At 38.8% G+C, this 15,024-nt stretch overlaps 1 protein-coding gene across 1 annotated transcript in view; it reads right to left on the bottom strand.

The window, feature by feature from the left end:
• Window positions 1–3,897: 3,897 nt before the first annotated feature.
• The window catches only part of LOC124802553 (nuclear inhibitor of protein phosphatase 1), an 80,670-nt gene continuing 69,543 nt past the window's right edge, over window positions 3,898–15,024 (bottom strand). Inside the window, exons 4-7 of the mRNA XM_047263418.1 lie at window positions 14,618–14,835; window positions 14,323–14,526; window positions 13,771–13,942; window positions 3,898–4,584 (exon numbers count right to left, since the gene is read on the bottom strand). Coding sequence (XP_047119374.1) covers window positions 4,343–4,584; window positions 13,771–13,942; window positions 14,323–14,526; window positions 14,618–14,835 — 836 coding nt within the window. The 3' untranslated portion in view covers window positions 3,898–4,342. The remainder of the gene's footprint in view (window positions 4,585–13,770; window positions 13,943–14,322; window positions 14,527–14,617; window positions 14,836–15,024) is intronic.

Genomic DNA, 15,024 nt, shown 5'->3' on the forward strand with positions numbered 1-15,024 from the left:
AATTCAACAAAATACTTCAGGATTACAATTACAAATACCATAAATTAGAATGATCACATAGATAATGTTGTACGTAGAGCTAACCAAAGACTGCAATTCATTGGCAGAACACTTAAAAGGTGCAACAGGTCTACTAAAGAGACTGCTTGCTTACACTACACTACACTACACTACACTATCAGATAGGGCTGACAGATGACATTGGAAAAGTACAAAGAAGGGCAGCTCGTTTTGTATTATCGCGAAGTTGGGGAGATAGTACCACAGACATGATACATGAATTGGAGTGGCAGTCATTAAAACAAAGGCGTTTTTCATTGCGACAGCATCTTATCATGAAATTTCAATCACCAGTTTTCTCCTCCGATTGCGAAAACATTCTGTTGACAGCCACCTACATATGGAAAAATGATTATCACAATAAAATAAGAGAAATCAGGGCTCGCACAGAAAAATTTAATTGCTCATTTTTCCCATGTGCCGTTTGAGAGTGGAATGGTAGAGAGACAACTTGAAGATGTTTCATTGAGCCCTCTGCCAGGCACTTAATTGTGAATAACAGAGTAATCACGTAGATGTAGATGTGGACTAATCACAATTACATTTTCATCTTCTTTAATGAACTGAGTAATTTATTTTATGTCATCACAAATCTCTTCATAATTTATGGAGCTAGTAGGCATATTAACTTGTACTACTGTGGTGGAGTTTGGCTTTGTGTCTGTCTTCGCCATGTTCCTTATGCAGGTCATAGTAGTTCACCTGCATTCCCATTTTCTAATTCACTACTAGATCTACTTCTGCATTATCCTATATGACTTTGTTTTGATAACCCTGTACTCACCTGGCCAGAAATCACGTTCTCCTGCCCCCACACTTCACTAATTCTCACAACATCTAACTTCAACCAACCGATTTCTCGTTTTAAATTCTCTGACCTTCCTAGCCTATTAAGGCATCTAACATTCCACATCACAGCCCATATAATGCCAGATTCGTTTCCCCTGATATAAGACACTCCTGAATAGTCCCCATGGCCAATAAAAAATGAGTACTGTCTTACCTTCAGATGTATCATACAATGGAACTACGCGGTCTCCGGAAATACAATGGCTAAGTTCCCCCTTGTTTTCAGCTGTTTGCCATACCAACACAGCAAGGACATATTGGCTAATGTTGTAGGGCTACACAGTCAGTTATCCACGCCACTGTTCCTTCGACTACTGAAAAGGCTGTTATCCCTCTTTAGAAACCAAATGTTAATCTGGCCTCTCCATAGATACTCTCCTCCCCCTCAAAGTGGTTGCATCTATGGTACAGCTGTCCGTACTGTTGAGCCACAAAAGCCATCCCATCAGGGCAATGTCCACTACCTAAAGAGAGTACATAAATCAATACCAAAAAAAGACTTGATACAGTAGAGAGATGGTAATCGGAAAGCTAGTGGCTGAACGCACTGGAGGGGTCACTATTTACCCAGCATACTGTCCACAGGATACTTCCAGTTTCCTTCATGTGAGCTCCCCCTCTCAGTATGGCAGTGCATCACTGAAGCTGACATACACCTACCATCTCAGGCAGATCTGTAATTTCATCATTAGAGTTATGTCAGGACCCAATAGGTAGCAGAACAAACAGCATATCTCAATACAGGTTAGCATATCACTAGTGGCATCATCTTGCTGACTGAAAGCTAACTGAAGGAGTAAAGGTAGAAATTTAATTTTAGCAACTGTACCAATGATTTTTTAAATAATTAGTTTTTGCATTTAAGTAGAAATATAAACAAGGAGAGGGAGAGATCAAAATTGAAATATACTTTTCCTCTGCTTAAAAAATAATAAAGTAACTATAGTTTTTAGTGTTGCAAATATTAACCTAACCACTTTCTTTCTTTAACAGAAAATTAGTTTCAATGAAAATTTACAATCAGTAACATAACTCTAAAAATATAAATTCCTGATGTCATTATTAAGGACACAGGAACTTTGTACTATGAACCTACAAAACTCATCAGCACATAAAATAGTGATTGAAAATTGGTTCACTGTACGAGGTGGAATTCAAAATTTTCAGGACTGGTGCTACCATCTGGAAAGTAGTAGATCTTTGCACCGCTAGGTGGAGGGAGCTGCATATCTGATGAGTTAGCATGCGGAGTGGCATTCAGCTGGGAGGATGTGTTGCGTGCCGACAGTGATTTCCGTAATACTATGTGTTTGGTGTGTGGTGGTTTTACGATGGATCCGCAAACAGAACAGTGCGTGTGAATAAAATTCTGTTCAAATCTTGGAAAAAGTGCTACAGAGACCCTTGCAATTATTCACCAAGTGTTAGCAGGACAGAGCATGAGCCATACATGTGTGTTTGAGTGGCATGCTCGGTTCAGTGCCGGCCGTACAGATGTTGAAGATGATGCTCATACTGGAAGGCCTGTTAGCCATACAACACCAGATATTGTAGCCAAACTTCAACAACTGGTTTGTGTGGATCGACATCGAACCATTCAAGACCTTGTGGATGAAGTGGGTATTGGTTGTGGGACATGTCAACGAAAGTTGACTGATGAATTGGGCATGCTTCGTGTCGCCGCAAAATTTGTGCCAAGGATCTTGACTGTCCATCAGAAGGTACAGCGTGTTGAAGTGTGCACGGACCTTTGTCAGACTGCATCTGATGATCCAACCTTCTTGTCATGGGTTATCACTGGCGACAAGAGCTCGATTTATGGTTATGACCCAGAGACAAAGGAACAATCGTCCCAGTGGAAGAGTCCGGGCTCTGTAAGACCCAAAAAAGAACGACAGATGAAGAGCAGAGTGAAGAGCATGATCACTGTTTTCTTTCATAACAAGGGAATTGTGCACAAAGAATTCGTCCCACCCAACCAAACAGTTAATTCCGCGTACTAGAGAGACGTTTTGCGATGGTTCCATGAAAACATGCGGCGACGACGGCCCGAACTTTGGCATCAAGGGAACTGGTTGCTGTATCACGACAATGCACCCTGTCACACGTCCTTGCTCACCAGGACCTTTTTGGCAAAATACAATATGGCAATTGTACCCCAGCCACCATACTCGCCAGATTTGGCACCTTGCGACTTTGCGCTATTTCCAAAACTGAAACTCAAGTTGAAAGGCCGTCAGTTCGACATTCTAGAGAGGATTCAAGAAGCATTGCTGGTAGTGACAAACACCCTCAAAGAACAGGACTTCCAGAAAATGTTTGACCTGTGACAGAAGTGCTGGGACTTGTGTGTACGTGCGGATGGGACCTACTTTGAGGGTGATGGTGACCATTAGTCCAAAGGTAAGGTTTTCAACAGACGGCAGCACCAGTCCCGAAAATTTTAGATAGCACCTTGTATGTTTGAATTCAATCAAATTAAAACTTGCATAATCCAAATACTGTGCAGTCTGTACAAGTACTTTATTGCTTAGTTGTAGAGAAACATTCTTACTGACAAAAATAGTTGCTCTAGCTATAAATGCATTTCTACCACAAATAAGGCAAAAGCTGCACAAATAAATTTAAAAATCACTTTCAAAGACAACAGACAGTTATGTCAGAATACATCAAAACTCAAACAGATCTTCATTTGTAATTAACAGACCCATTCTGATAGCTGTTTTGACAAATAACTGTGTTAAGAAAAGACTGCTCATGATTGAAGATATGAACCCGAGAATTAAGGCAACTCTGATGACCCAGAAATGGATTTGTGCATTCTCACATATAGTTCTCTTTTCATCTCCTATACAGACCCAATTCGCAGCCAGCTGTACATTCAACATTGCTCTTTTCAGTGTATTTAATAGTATTCATAACATACTGACACTCACAGAACTCAGCAGGCAGAAAGTCTTATAACAAAGGGTATCCTATATAATAGGCTTCAACACAAAGTCAGTATTTGTATTTACAGAATATGAACAATGCACAGTACTGTATACAAACACTATCATGCACACTGTTCAGATAATCCATGTAGTCATGAACAAGTCCCAAAACCAAATGTACTAAGCAGAAAAGCAATGAGAACCGTACATGAGCTTATGCAGGGAAAAAACCAAAGTCATTGGAAATTGCGAGCTCTATATGAAACATACTACAGCTGCATACAAAACACATTACAACAACCCATGAACAACAAAATTATGTTGTTAATGAAGTTAATGGACAATACACAAATTTGAATTCCTGATGCTACACTGGTGGTGTCTAACAAAACAAAAATTCACAATGATTACGTAATTCTTGCATACATTCAGTGTACGGAGTCCTTCCACTTGGCTGGAATCCAGAGTGTATATGACACAAGAACAAAAAGATGCTGGTGTCACACAAGGAGTGTTGGAACAGGCTTCTTGCCAGGCCATGCTTCTTTAGCATACTTCTTCTTCTTAGGTTCGTGGCTAAGGTCGACAGAAGCACCGACAGCTGGCTGGCCAGGTAGCACAGCAGGTGGAAGCGGGGGTGGCGCCATCTCCACTTCTGGAGCAGGGTTCGGTAAGGCCAAGCCCAAGCGCGATGCCAGTGCCGACGAAAACAACAGTGGAGTATTTGCACTGTTACCTGTACCTGCAAAACAAAGTGTAAAAACATTGTGTCAACAACACAAACATGCATAGGTGTAAATAAGCACAGGGGGGGAGGGAGAGGGAGAGGGAGATGGGGAGAGGGAGATGGGGAGAGGGAGAGGGAGATGGGGAGAAGAAAGGAAATAAACTACAAAATTGGAGGTAACAAGAAACAAGCTAGTTTAAATTCCATGCAAAGTCGCAAAGCTGTAAGGAGCTGTAAAGGAATGTGAGATACAAAATGTCCAACAAGCACTCAGTTTCTCAGTATCAGTTCAGTGGAATGCAGGTGCAACATCAATGGAAATTTGATGCCACACTTGACTAACACTGATATCACTATTTTGCAGAGTATCAAAACACTTATTGTTTTTCTTGTTGTTCCTTGCCACGGTTTGAGTCCAAAGATTAGTCTGATACAGCTTTCCACTCTGGTGTATCCTGGGTAAGCCTCTTAATCTCTGCTTAACTACAGTGACCTACATCCATTTGAACCTGCTTATAGCAGTCAAGCCTTGGTTTCCTTCTACAAGTTTTATCCCTCACACTTCCCTCCAATATCGAACTGATGATTCCTTGATGCCTCCGGATTATTCTATCGACTTATCCCTTCTTTTAGTCAACTATTGTCTCCCGAATTTGATTCAATACTGCTCCACTAGTTATGTGGTCTGCCAATCTAATATTCAGCATTCTCCTGTAGCAATATATTTCTAAAGTTTTTATTCTCCTCATATCTGAACTGTTTATTTACCCACATTTTACTTCCGTAATAGGTTACAAGCAAGACACCTTCTGAAAAAACTTCCTACCATATTTAAATGTATATTCTATGTTAATAAATTTCACTTTTCCAATTTTTTCCAGTTTGCATTATATATCCTCTCTACTTTGGCTTCATCAATTATTCCGCTGCTGAAATAACACAACTCACCTATTGTTTTTAATGTCTAAGCATCTAATTCCCACAAAAGATCTTCATTTCATTCAACTATGTTCTAATACACTTGTTTTACTTTTGTTGATGCCCATCTTATAACCCCCTTTCAAGACACTATTCATTCCATTCAACTGCTCTTCCAAGTCCTTTGTCATCTGACAGAAATATGGTGTCACTGGCAAATTTCAGAGATTTTTTTTTATATTTTTTTTCTTCTACACCTACATCTACGTGATTACTCTGCTATTCACAATAAAGTGCCAGACAGAGCGTTCAATGAACCACCTTCAAGCGGTCACTCTACCGTTCCACTCTCAAACGGCACTCACTAAAGACAAGCACTTAAAATTTTTCTGTGTGAGCCCTGATTTCTCTATTTTATGATGATGATCATTTCTCCCCAACAAAATGTTTTCACAATCAGAGGAGGAAACTGGTGATTCAAATTTCATGAGAAGATCCCATCACACTGAAAAAGCCTTTGTTCTAATGATTGCCACTCCAATTCACATATCATGTCTGTGACACTATCTCCCCTACTTTGCAATAATACAAAATGAGCTGGCCTTCTTTGTACTTTTCTGATGTCATCCGTCAGTCCCATCTGATGTGGATCCCACACTGCAGAGCAATACTCCAGAATAGGGCAGACAAGTGTGGTGTAAGCACTCTCTTTAGTAGACCGGTTGCACCTTCTAAGTGTTCTGCCAGTGAATCACAGTCTTTGGTTGGCTCTACCCACAACATTATCTATGTGATCGTTCCAATTTAGGGTATTTGTAATTGTAATCCTGAAGTATTTTGTTGAATTTACAGCCTTCAGATTTATGTGACTTACAGCGTAATCGAAATTTAGCAGATTTCTTTCAGTACTCATGTGAATAACTTCGCGTTTTACTTTATTATTGAGGGTCAATTGCCACTTTTCGCATCATACAGATATCTTACCTAAATCATTTTGCAATTCGTTTTGGTCATCTGATGACTTTACAAGACGGTAAATGACAGCATCATCGGCAAACAATCTGAGACGGCTACTGAGATTGTCTCCTATGTCGTTAATATAGATTAGGTACAATAGAAGGCCTATAACACTTCCCTGGGGAACGCCAGATATTACTTCTGTTTTACGTGATGACTTTCTGTCTATTACTATGAACTGTGACCTTTCTGACAGGAAACCACAAATCCAGTCGCACAACTGAGGCAATATTCCATAGGCACACAGTTTGGTTAGATGTTTCTGAGAAACGGTGTCGAAAGCCTTGTGGAAATCTAAAAATATGGAATCAATTTGACGTCCCCTGCCAGTAGCACTCATTACTTCATGAGTATAAAGAGCTAATTGTGTTCCGCAAGAATGATATTTTCTTAATCTGTGCTGACTATGTGTCAATAAATCGTTTTCTTCAAGGTACTTCACAATGTTCAAATACAGTATGTGTTCCAAATCCCTACTGCAGATTGATGTTAGTGATATGGGCCTGTATTTCAGCAGATTACTCCTATTTCCGTTTTTGGTTCAAATGGCTCTGAGCACTATGGGACTTAACATCTGTGGTCATCAGTCCCCTAGAACTTAGAACTACTTAAACCTAACTAACCTAAGGACATCACACACATCCATACCCGAGGCAGGATTCGAACCTGCGACCGTAGCAGTCGCACGGTTTCGGACTGAGCGCCTAAAACCGCTAGACCACTGCGGCCGGCTCTGTTTTTGGGTATTGATGTGAAGATCAATTTCCCGGTCTGTAGGTATGGAACTTTCTGTATATAATTGCTAAATATGAAGTTATTGCATCTGCATACTCTGAAAGGAACCTGACTGGTGTACCATCTGGACCAGAAGCCTTGTCTTTATTAAGTGATTTAAGCTGCTTTGCGACACCGAGGATATCTATTTCTATGTTTCTCATCTTGGCAGTTGTTCTTGATTGGAATTCAGGAATATTTACTTCATCTTCTTTGGTGAAGGAGTTTTGGAAAATCATGTTTAATAACTCTGTTTTAGTCACACTGTCATCAATGACTTCACTGTTGTTATCGCACAGTGAAAATATTGATTGCGTCTTGCCACTGGTGTGCTTTATGTATGACCAGAATCTCTTTGGGTTTTCTGCCAGATTCCGAGACAGAGTCTCATTGTGGAAATTACTGAAAGCATCTCACATTGAAGTACGCATTATATTTCGAACTTCTGCAAAAATTTTCCAGTCTTGGGGATTTTGCGTTATTTTAAATTTGGCATGATTTTTTCGCTGCTTCTGCAACAGTGATCTGACCTGTTTAGTGTACCATGGGGGATCAGTACCATCACTTATTAATTTATGTGGTATACATCTCCCAATTGCTGTTGATACTATCTCTTTGAAATCATTCCACAACTTTTCTATGCTTACATGATCAGATCTAAAGGATTGTAGACTGTCTCTTAAAAAGGTGTTAAGAGCATTTTTATCAGTTTTTTTTAAATAGATATACTTCATGTTTCTTTTTGATGGTTGTAGGAGTTACAGTGTTCAGCCTAGCAGCTACTTGCCTTGTGGTCGCTAATCCCTGTATTCGTCACAATACTCACTATTTGTCCACGATTACGTGTTGCTAAGAGGTGAAGTATGCTTTCGCAACCATTTACGCTTCGAGTGGGCACATGAACTAACTGTTCAAAATAATTTTCAGAAAAAGCATTCAGTACAATTTCGGATGACATTTTATACCTTCCGCTGGCTTTAAACATATAATTTTTCCACGGTAGATTAAAGTCAGCACCGACTATAATTGTATGAGTGGGGTACCTATTTGAAATGAGACTCGAAGTTTTCTATGAACTGTTCAGCAACTATATCTTCCGAGTCGGGAGGTCAGTAAAACAACCCACTTAATAGTTTAGTCCAATTGTCAAGTATAACTTCTACCCACACTATTTCGCAGGAACTTTCTACTTCAATTTCACTAGAACGCAAACTACTTCTGACAGAAATAAATACTCCACCACCAATTGTATTTAATCTATCCTTTCTGAACACTGTTAGATAGCTTGAAAAAATTTCTGCTGAACTTATTTCCGGCTTTAGCCAGCTTTCTATACCTATAACTATTTGAGCTTCAGTGCTTTCTATTAGGGTTTGGAGCTTTCCCAACACAGCTACGACAATTTATTCTGTTTTGTGGTTCTGTATTCTAACCATGCAATTCTTCATGAATTTTACTACATTCTGAATTCCATGTGGGGTTTAAGGGTGCTAGATTTTCAGCTTACTTTTTGACACCTGGTACCAATTCTTTTAGTTGTCCATCTATTCCAGTATGATCAGAAGCATCACCTACTCCATCAAAGGCTGGGCTACCTGTGAAATCAGTCACGTGAACTACAAACTAACCTGCAACCACTTTGCTGCTTTTTACCTGGGCATGGCAAAAAACAAGCTGTCTGTCCACTTGAATGGCCACAGACAAACTGCGGCCAAGAGACAGCTGGATACATTGCAGATCAAGAGGTTGTGGTTAGGTTTAGACATGAGTGTAAATTCAAGGTTACAAAATGCATTGTCTGCTGCAGTTCAGTCATTGGTCATTTAAAATCACCTGTGGACAGAGCATTTTGTGTTCCCACCATACCTGAAGGCAGCAACTTCCAACATGGTTCCAGATTACATAAACAGCATTTCGGCACTTGTGAAGTGACCTGCCATGTTTGCATATCGGCTTTAACTGAACGACAGCCTATGAGGCAACACTGTAGCGCCATGTGACAGACATCAACTATCAAGTAATTTTAAATGGATTACAGTATGGGGAGCTGCATCACAACAGTCTTCACACTGAAGATAACTACGACAAGAACACAATTTTTTTTACTGTTTTTAAGATTAAAGCTGCAACTCTTGGGGAGGTACTTTAAAATTTTTTATAGGATCTATTATTTTTAAATTTACTATAAATCACATTTCAAATTGGGGTACTGTTTCATGACCTTATCCCAATTTTACTGCCATAAATTCTTTATTCTTGAGATTCGAATGGCCCTTCCATTGGCCTTGTCACCTACTCCTATCCTCTTCTCAATTTTTTTTTATACAATATTCTTGACTTTTCCTATTTTTAGTACAGAATTAATACTGTGTGTTATGATGTAGCTGATTTGGTTACATTTGATCCTGTTCTTGTGTGCAGATTAAAATTAATGCATGGCCTTAGTGGGTAGAATAATGGAGTTTTTCCCAGAAGATCTTTTTACAATCGACAACTGACAGCAGCCATCTTGAAAGGTGGAAGGTCCAATTTACAACTGCTTCTGTCAACCACAAACTTCCTATACCCTTCACCTATAACTGGGCTTTGTGCTGGCAATAGCAACTACTGAGCTACTCAGTCCACCCAATAGTATCAGTCATATTAACATTGCCTTAAGCAATTTTCTCAGTATTCTGTTGTCAAATGTGAAAAATTACATCTAACAGAAATGAGTGGCAGGAATACAGAAGAAATCAATGCGAAGACAAAGTTGACTGTTCAGAGGGAGCGCAAAAAGTAATAGAATAAGGTCAACAGATGAGATGTAGGAAGTGATCAGGAATAAACAGGGATGAGACAAGGAAGAATAGTGATGGCAATGTAAGAGATATTAGTTCTTTGTTGGACAATAAAAATAACAGCAAACATTTGCTAGAATTACCATTTTTGGACATCAGTCAAATTAAGCTTTGCTTTCAGTCAGCAGGATATGTACAACTAATGACAGAGATTGAAGATGTCTCTCACGATTGGTTTCCAGAAGTCCTATGAGGCTTCTCGCAGATGATGCTGCTTCATACAGAGAAGACACAACACTGTAAGTCTGTAGCTAAAGAAAGGAAGAGCCGCACAGGATCGACACTTGGTGTAAGGAATGGTTATGGACCATCAACATAAACCACTGTAACAATAAGGAAAATCCTCAGGAAACGAAGCCCACCCACAAAGGAGGTAGTTTACAAAACATATTCAACCAATACTTGAATATTGTTCATCAAAAGGGGATCCTTACCAGATAGGACTGATACAGGAAATAGAGAATATCCAAAGAACAGCAGCGCATTTCGTTACAGGTTCATTTAGTAAGCACAAAAGCATCTTGGAGATGCTCAGCCAACTCCAGCGACAGACACTGCAAGGGAGGTGTTTTGCATCAGAATGTGGTGTATTGTTAAAAGTTCCAAGACCATACATTCCTAGGTGAGTGAACCAATAGCTTCCTCCTACATATATCTTGCGAAAAGATCATGAAGATAAAATTAGACAGATTCGAACTCACGCAGAGGCTTATCAGTATTCTTTCTTCCCCTGAACCATTCATGACTGGAACATGAAAGGGGTGAAGTGACACTAGTACACAAAGTATTCTTTGCCACACACCATAACTAGGCTTACAGAGTATGCATGTAGATATACAGCACACATAGAAACATTTTTAACCCTAGAACCACCAAATAGGACAAAAATTGCCTGTACCTTTCGCTTTTATTAAAAAATAATCATAAAAATCCTTCTATGTTTAGGGACCTTTACAGTGGTGTGAGAATTAAACTAGAGCAGTACTCCCAGATTTTCCTTTGCAAGGTAAAATTTTAAAACAGAGTTCACCATTTCTGCTTTTACTTTGGTACACTCAATTTCAGTTCCCGTGTCATTAGCTTTGATACAGCCTTCACAAATGAGCAGAATTTGTTTCCTTGTTGCAAGAATCTTTTGGTAGAGACTGCTATGGTGGTGACTGAAAACTTCACACATTGTTCTTTTGACAGCCAAACAGATTTCATACAGCACCCGTTTATATGACTATGCAGTAGTCACTGTTGCTTTAAATGTTTTACACGAAGTAAGTTCCCTTCTTCAATTTCAATCTCAGTGGATTTGATTTTCTTGATTACTGTGACAAATACATCACTTCCTTTTCCCATTAGTGGAACTTTTGATATACACTTGCTCATTACACAAGATGTGCTGTATGTGTGACACACTGTATATCTAAGGCTTAAGTCAGATAACATTAGACTGCAAACACAATGAGGTATCATTAGGAGGAGGACAAGAAAAGCCAATGAGTGACAATTTCATATTATTGACATGCAAATTCAGGAGAGAACAAATAAACGTAAGTAAATATAATTTAATGCTTCAATAGCTATGATATAGCCTAGTTCTGAAAGGTCTGCAGCAGAGCTCCTGTGAAGTTTGGAAGGCAGGAGACGAGGTACTGGCAGAATTAAAGCTATGAGGACAGGTCGTGAGTTGTGCTTCGGTAGCTCAGATGGTAGAGCACTTGCCCACAATTAAGTCAAAGTTAGCGAGTTTGAGTCTCAGTCCGGCACACAGTTTTAATCTGCCAAGAAGTTTCATATCAGTGCACACTCCACTGCAGAGTGGAATTTCATTCTGCCAGCTATTGTATTTCATAGTTTACTTTGCAAAAACAACCAAACAGTAATTAACAATGAGTAATTAGTAAATGCCTGAAGAAATATTTTTCACAGAACAATTCTATGCACAAAAGCTAAAAGCTGATCAAAAAAGTCTGGTCTGATATCTCACATGCACTGTAACAGTAATACTTATGTGTATTTTCTATTTGTTCATGGGACTTTCCTTGCAATTCTGTCTTATAAGATGCCTATAACCTGCTTGGAAATACATAACCGATGGCGCAAGAACCATTAAAGTTATGTCAATAATGACTAAACATTTGGATGAGCAATCATTGGAAAATGGTGAGGAGAATGAGGAGATAGCCGAGTACATATGTGTGCAATGTTTTGGGTCAGGGGAAGGGGGGGGGGGGGGCATTCAGTGGTCGGTCATGGTGAAGGTGAGATCATGGACAGTCTGGTCAGCAGATCAATCATACCACTGAAGTGGAACCTGTAATTTTTGTCAACAGACTGCTAGTTTCACAATTTTGAAGTATTTTATGATCTATGTTCACATGACTTAGTAATATGTTGCATCATTTACAGTCGGAAAATAGACTTAGCGAGTAATGAGGCTAAACTTAGAACTTGTGACATAATTTCACTACTGGACTTGAATAATTTCTTGGAGTTTACCGGACTTGTACTTTCCACATTCAAGCTAACTGACAGACTTAATATTTTATCAACATGAAATCCTTTTGATAAAAATATAAAAGTATGAGTAGTACATATACTATCCTAGCTTTCAGAACTAACAGTTCCATCCTCAGCAATGAGAGGGGGATACATGGGGAAAGTAACAAAGGAAGGGCAGGTACTTAGACCCTGAGATGAGAGGGCCCCACCTGCTGTGGGAACGAGGGATGCAAGTGTAGCCAGACTATTTCATGAAATGGTTAATGTTACACAGATGTTTTTAAACATTTTGAGGCACAAAAGCATTAAATTTTTGTGAACTCTGCTAACAGTTTTCCAATAGCACAGCTCAAGATTTTAGTTTGAGATAAAAAACGCAATAAAATTAGTCACTATGAAGTTTATGCAATTGTCACTTGCCCTTTATTGAATATAAAACACTTTCCAAATACCTGAGAACTCATGAAAGTAATTTTAGGGGCTCTGCATGTGGCTACCACTAAAAATCAAATCAAATAAAAGTAAAGGAACTGTAATTATAGCCCAATCTCTTTCATTCCTCCATTATAACGAAGGTACCTTGAAGCAATAATGAACAACTTTTCTGAAAATAACCTTTAAACACATCCTCAGTTTGGCTTCCATGAAGGATTCTCTATACAGAAAGAAATTCTTCTCTCCAGCGTATGTAATTTCATTTCTTTTGTCTCATGACTGCTGCATCTGGATTGGTATATAAAATCCACATTCATAATACCAACTTAAATTTGACGTCACTTCTTTATTACTTCACCTACAGGTTCTATTTTTACTAAAGAAAGTTCTCATTTTGTTAACGTTTCTCTATTGCTCAGTCCAACAACAGGAAATTAAAACTGTCTGAGGGGTTGTAACCACAAAAATTCTAAAATGATCAACCAGGAAAACAAGTTTACCATGAGATAAGCCTCATTTTTCAATACACCAAAAGATTTTGCTGAAACCAACTTATCTTCCCCAATTGTGCTGTCACATTTACAGCCAGTTCCTAAAATTGGGTTCTGTTAACTTTCAGGCCTTATAAATGAAGCAGATTCATTTATTCATAACCTCCAATGAGGGGAAATTGTGCCTAAGAGCTTACTGGAAACACTGAAACCATTCTTAAAGAAGTGTTTACCTGTGGGTGATGTTGGTGTTCCAGCACCAACCGGGTGAGACCCTTCAGGTGGCAAATCGTGATACAGATGTGGCATCATTGCAGAAGGATGTAAGTGTTTCATGAGGTTCAGGCGATCATCTGAACTGTTTGTGAGACCACTTGTTGGTCCAACACCATCAATTCTCTGACGCTGAAATAGAATATATTAATTTGCAATAAATAAGTAGTACTCTGAAGATGTGAAACAATGTTTGAAACTATTAAAACACCACCTGATCAGTTTGTATAAAGAAACATTCTTATTAAACACAAAATTGACAGACATTATTCAAAACAGTTATTATACAATAAGCCAAAATAAGCTGTGTGGCAAAGTTAAGCATAAATTTATTTCCTTGCTTTAGGTATTACATTTGGGACAAAGATACACAATGTCAAAAATAAATCTTAAAAGGATTAGGAAAAGAAGTCTATACAAATAGACTTCACATACCTCAAACATTTAGAATGTGCATGAATTAAAGTCAACCACAAATTTTCATACTGCTTGTCTAGGACTCTGTTAAATACCTTTGTTGGTATTATAGTCGTGTGAATCATATTCCTAAAACGACCAACAGATGGATCAACATCTTCAGGATTTATTACTTCCTCTTCTTCACTAAAAGTCAGTAATTTCTTCTTTCTTTTCCTCGTTGTGGGGCGAATTTCTTCATCAGGAATCCCCAGCATAGATATTCGGCGATTGTGTGCAGTATTAAACTCTGTAAGATTCTGGAAAATCAGGCAATATGTTTAACAGAGCCATAAGTTTGAGATGCAACCTTACTATCCCATAACAAACTACACCAGTCACTTAACTTACATCCAGTTCTGTTTCCGTCTCTGGCAAACCCAAGAGGCCACCTTCAGCTTCTTCTGAAGATTTTTCTAGTTCCTCAATGATTGGTCTTGAACCTGTTTGTGGTCGTTCACGAATGATGTAATTCCGTGTTGATGCCCCAAAATGGAATACACTGTCTATTGGTAATTGTGTAGGCTTATGTGGCTCCAAACGAAGTGATCCAATGAATGTGCCATGAGCTACAAAATGACAAATAAAGAATGCTGTAAAAAAATTCTAGTGAATACCTTATAAAGATGAGTAAATAATCTTAAAAATTGGTCACAATGGCAGCAATCTTAAAAATTGGTCACAATGGCAGCAACAGTTCAAATACTGTAGCATTCATGCTGAGAGTGCCAGCACAATATATTGGGCACCAGCTAGCC

The sequence above is a fragment of the Schistocerca piceifrons genome, chromosome 6 (genome assembly GCF_021461385.2).
Source record: "Schistocerca piceifrons isolate TAMUIC-IGC-003096 chromosome 6, iqSchPice1.1, whole genome shotgun sequence".
In the NCBI taxonomy this organism is placed as follows: domain Eukaryota; kingdom Metazoa; phylum Arthropoda; class Insecta; order Orthoptera; family Acrididae; genus Schistocerca; species Schistocerca piceifrons.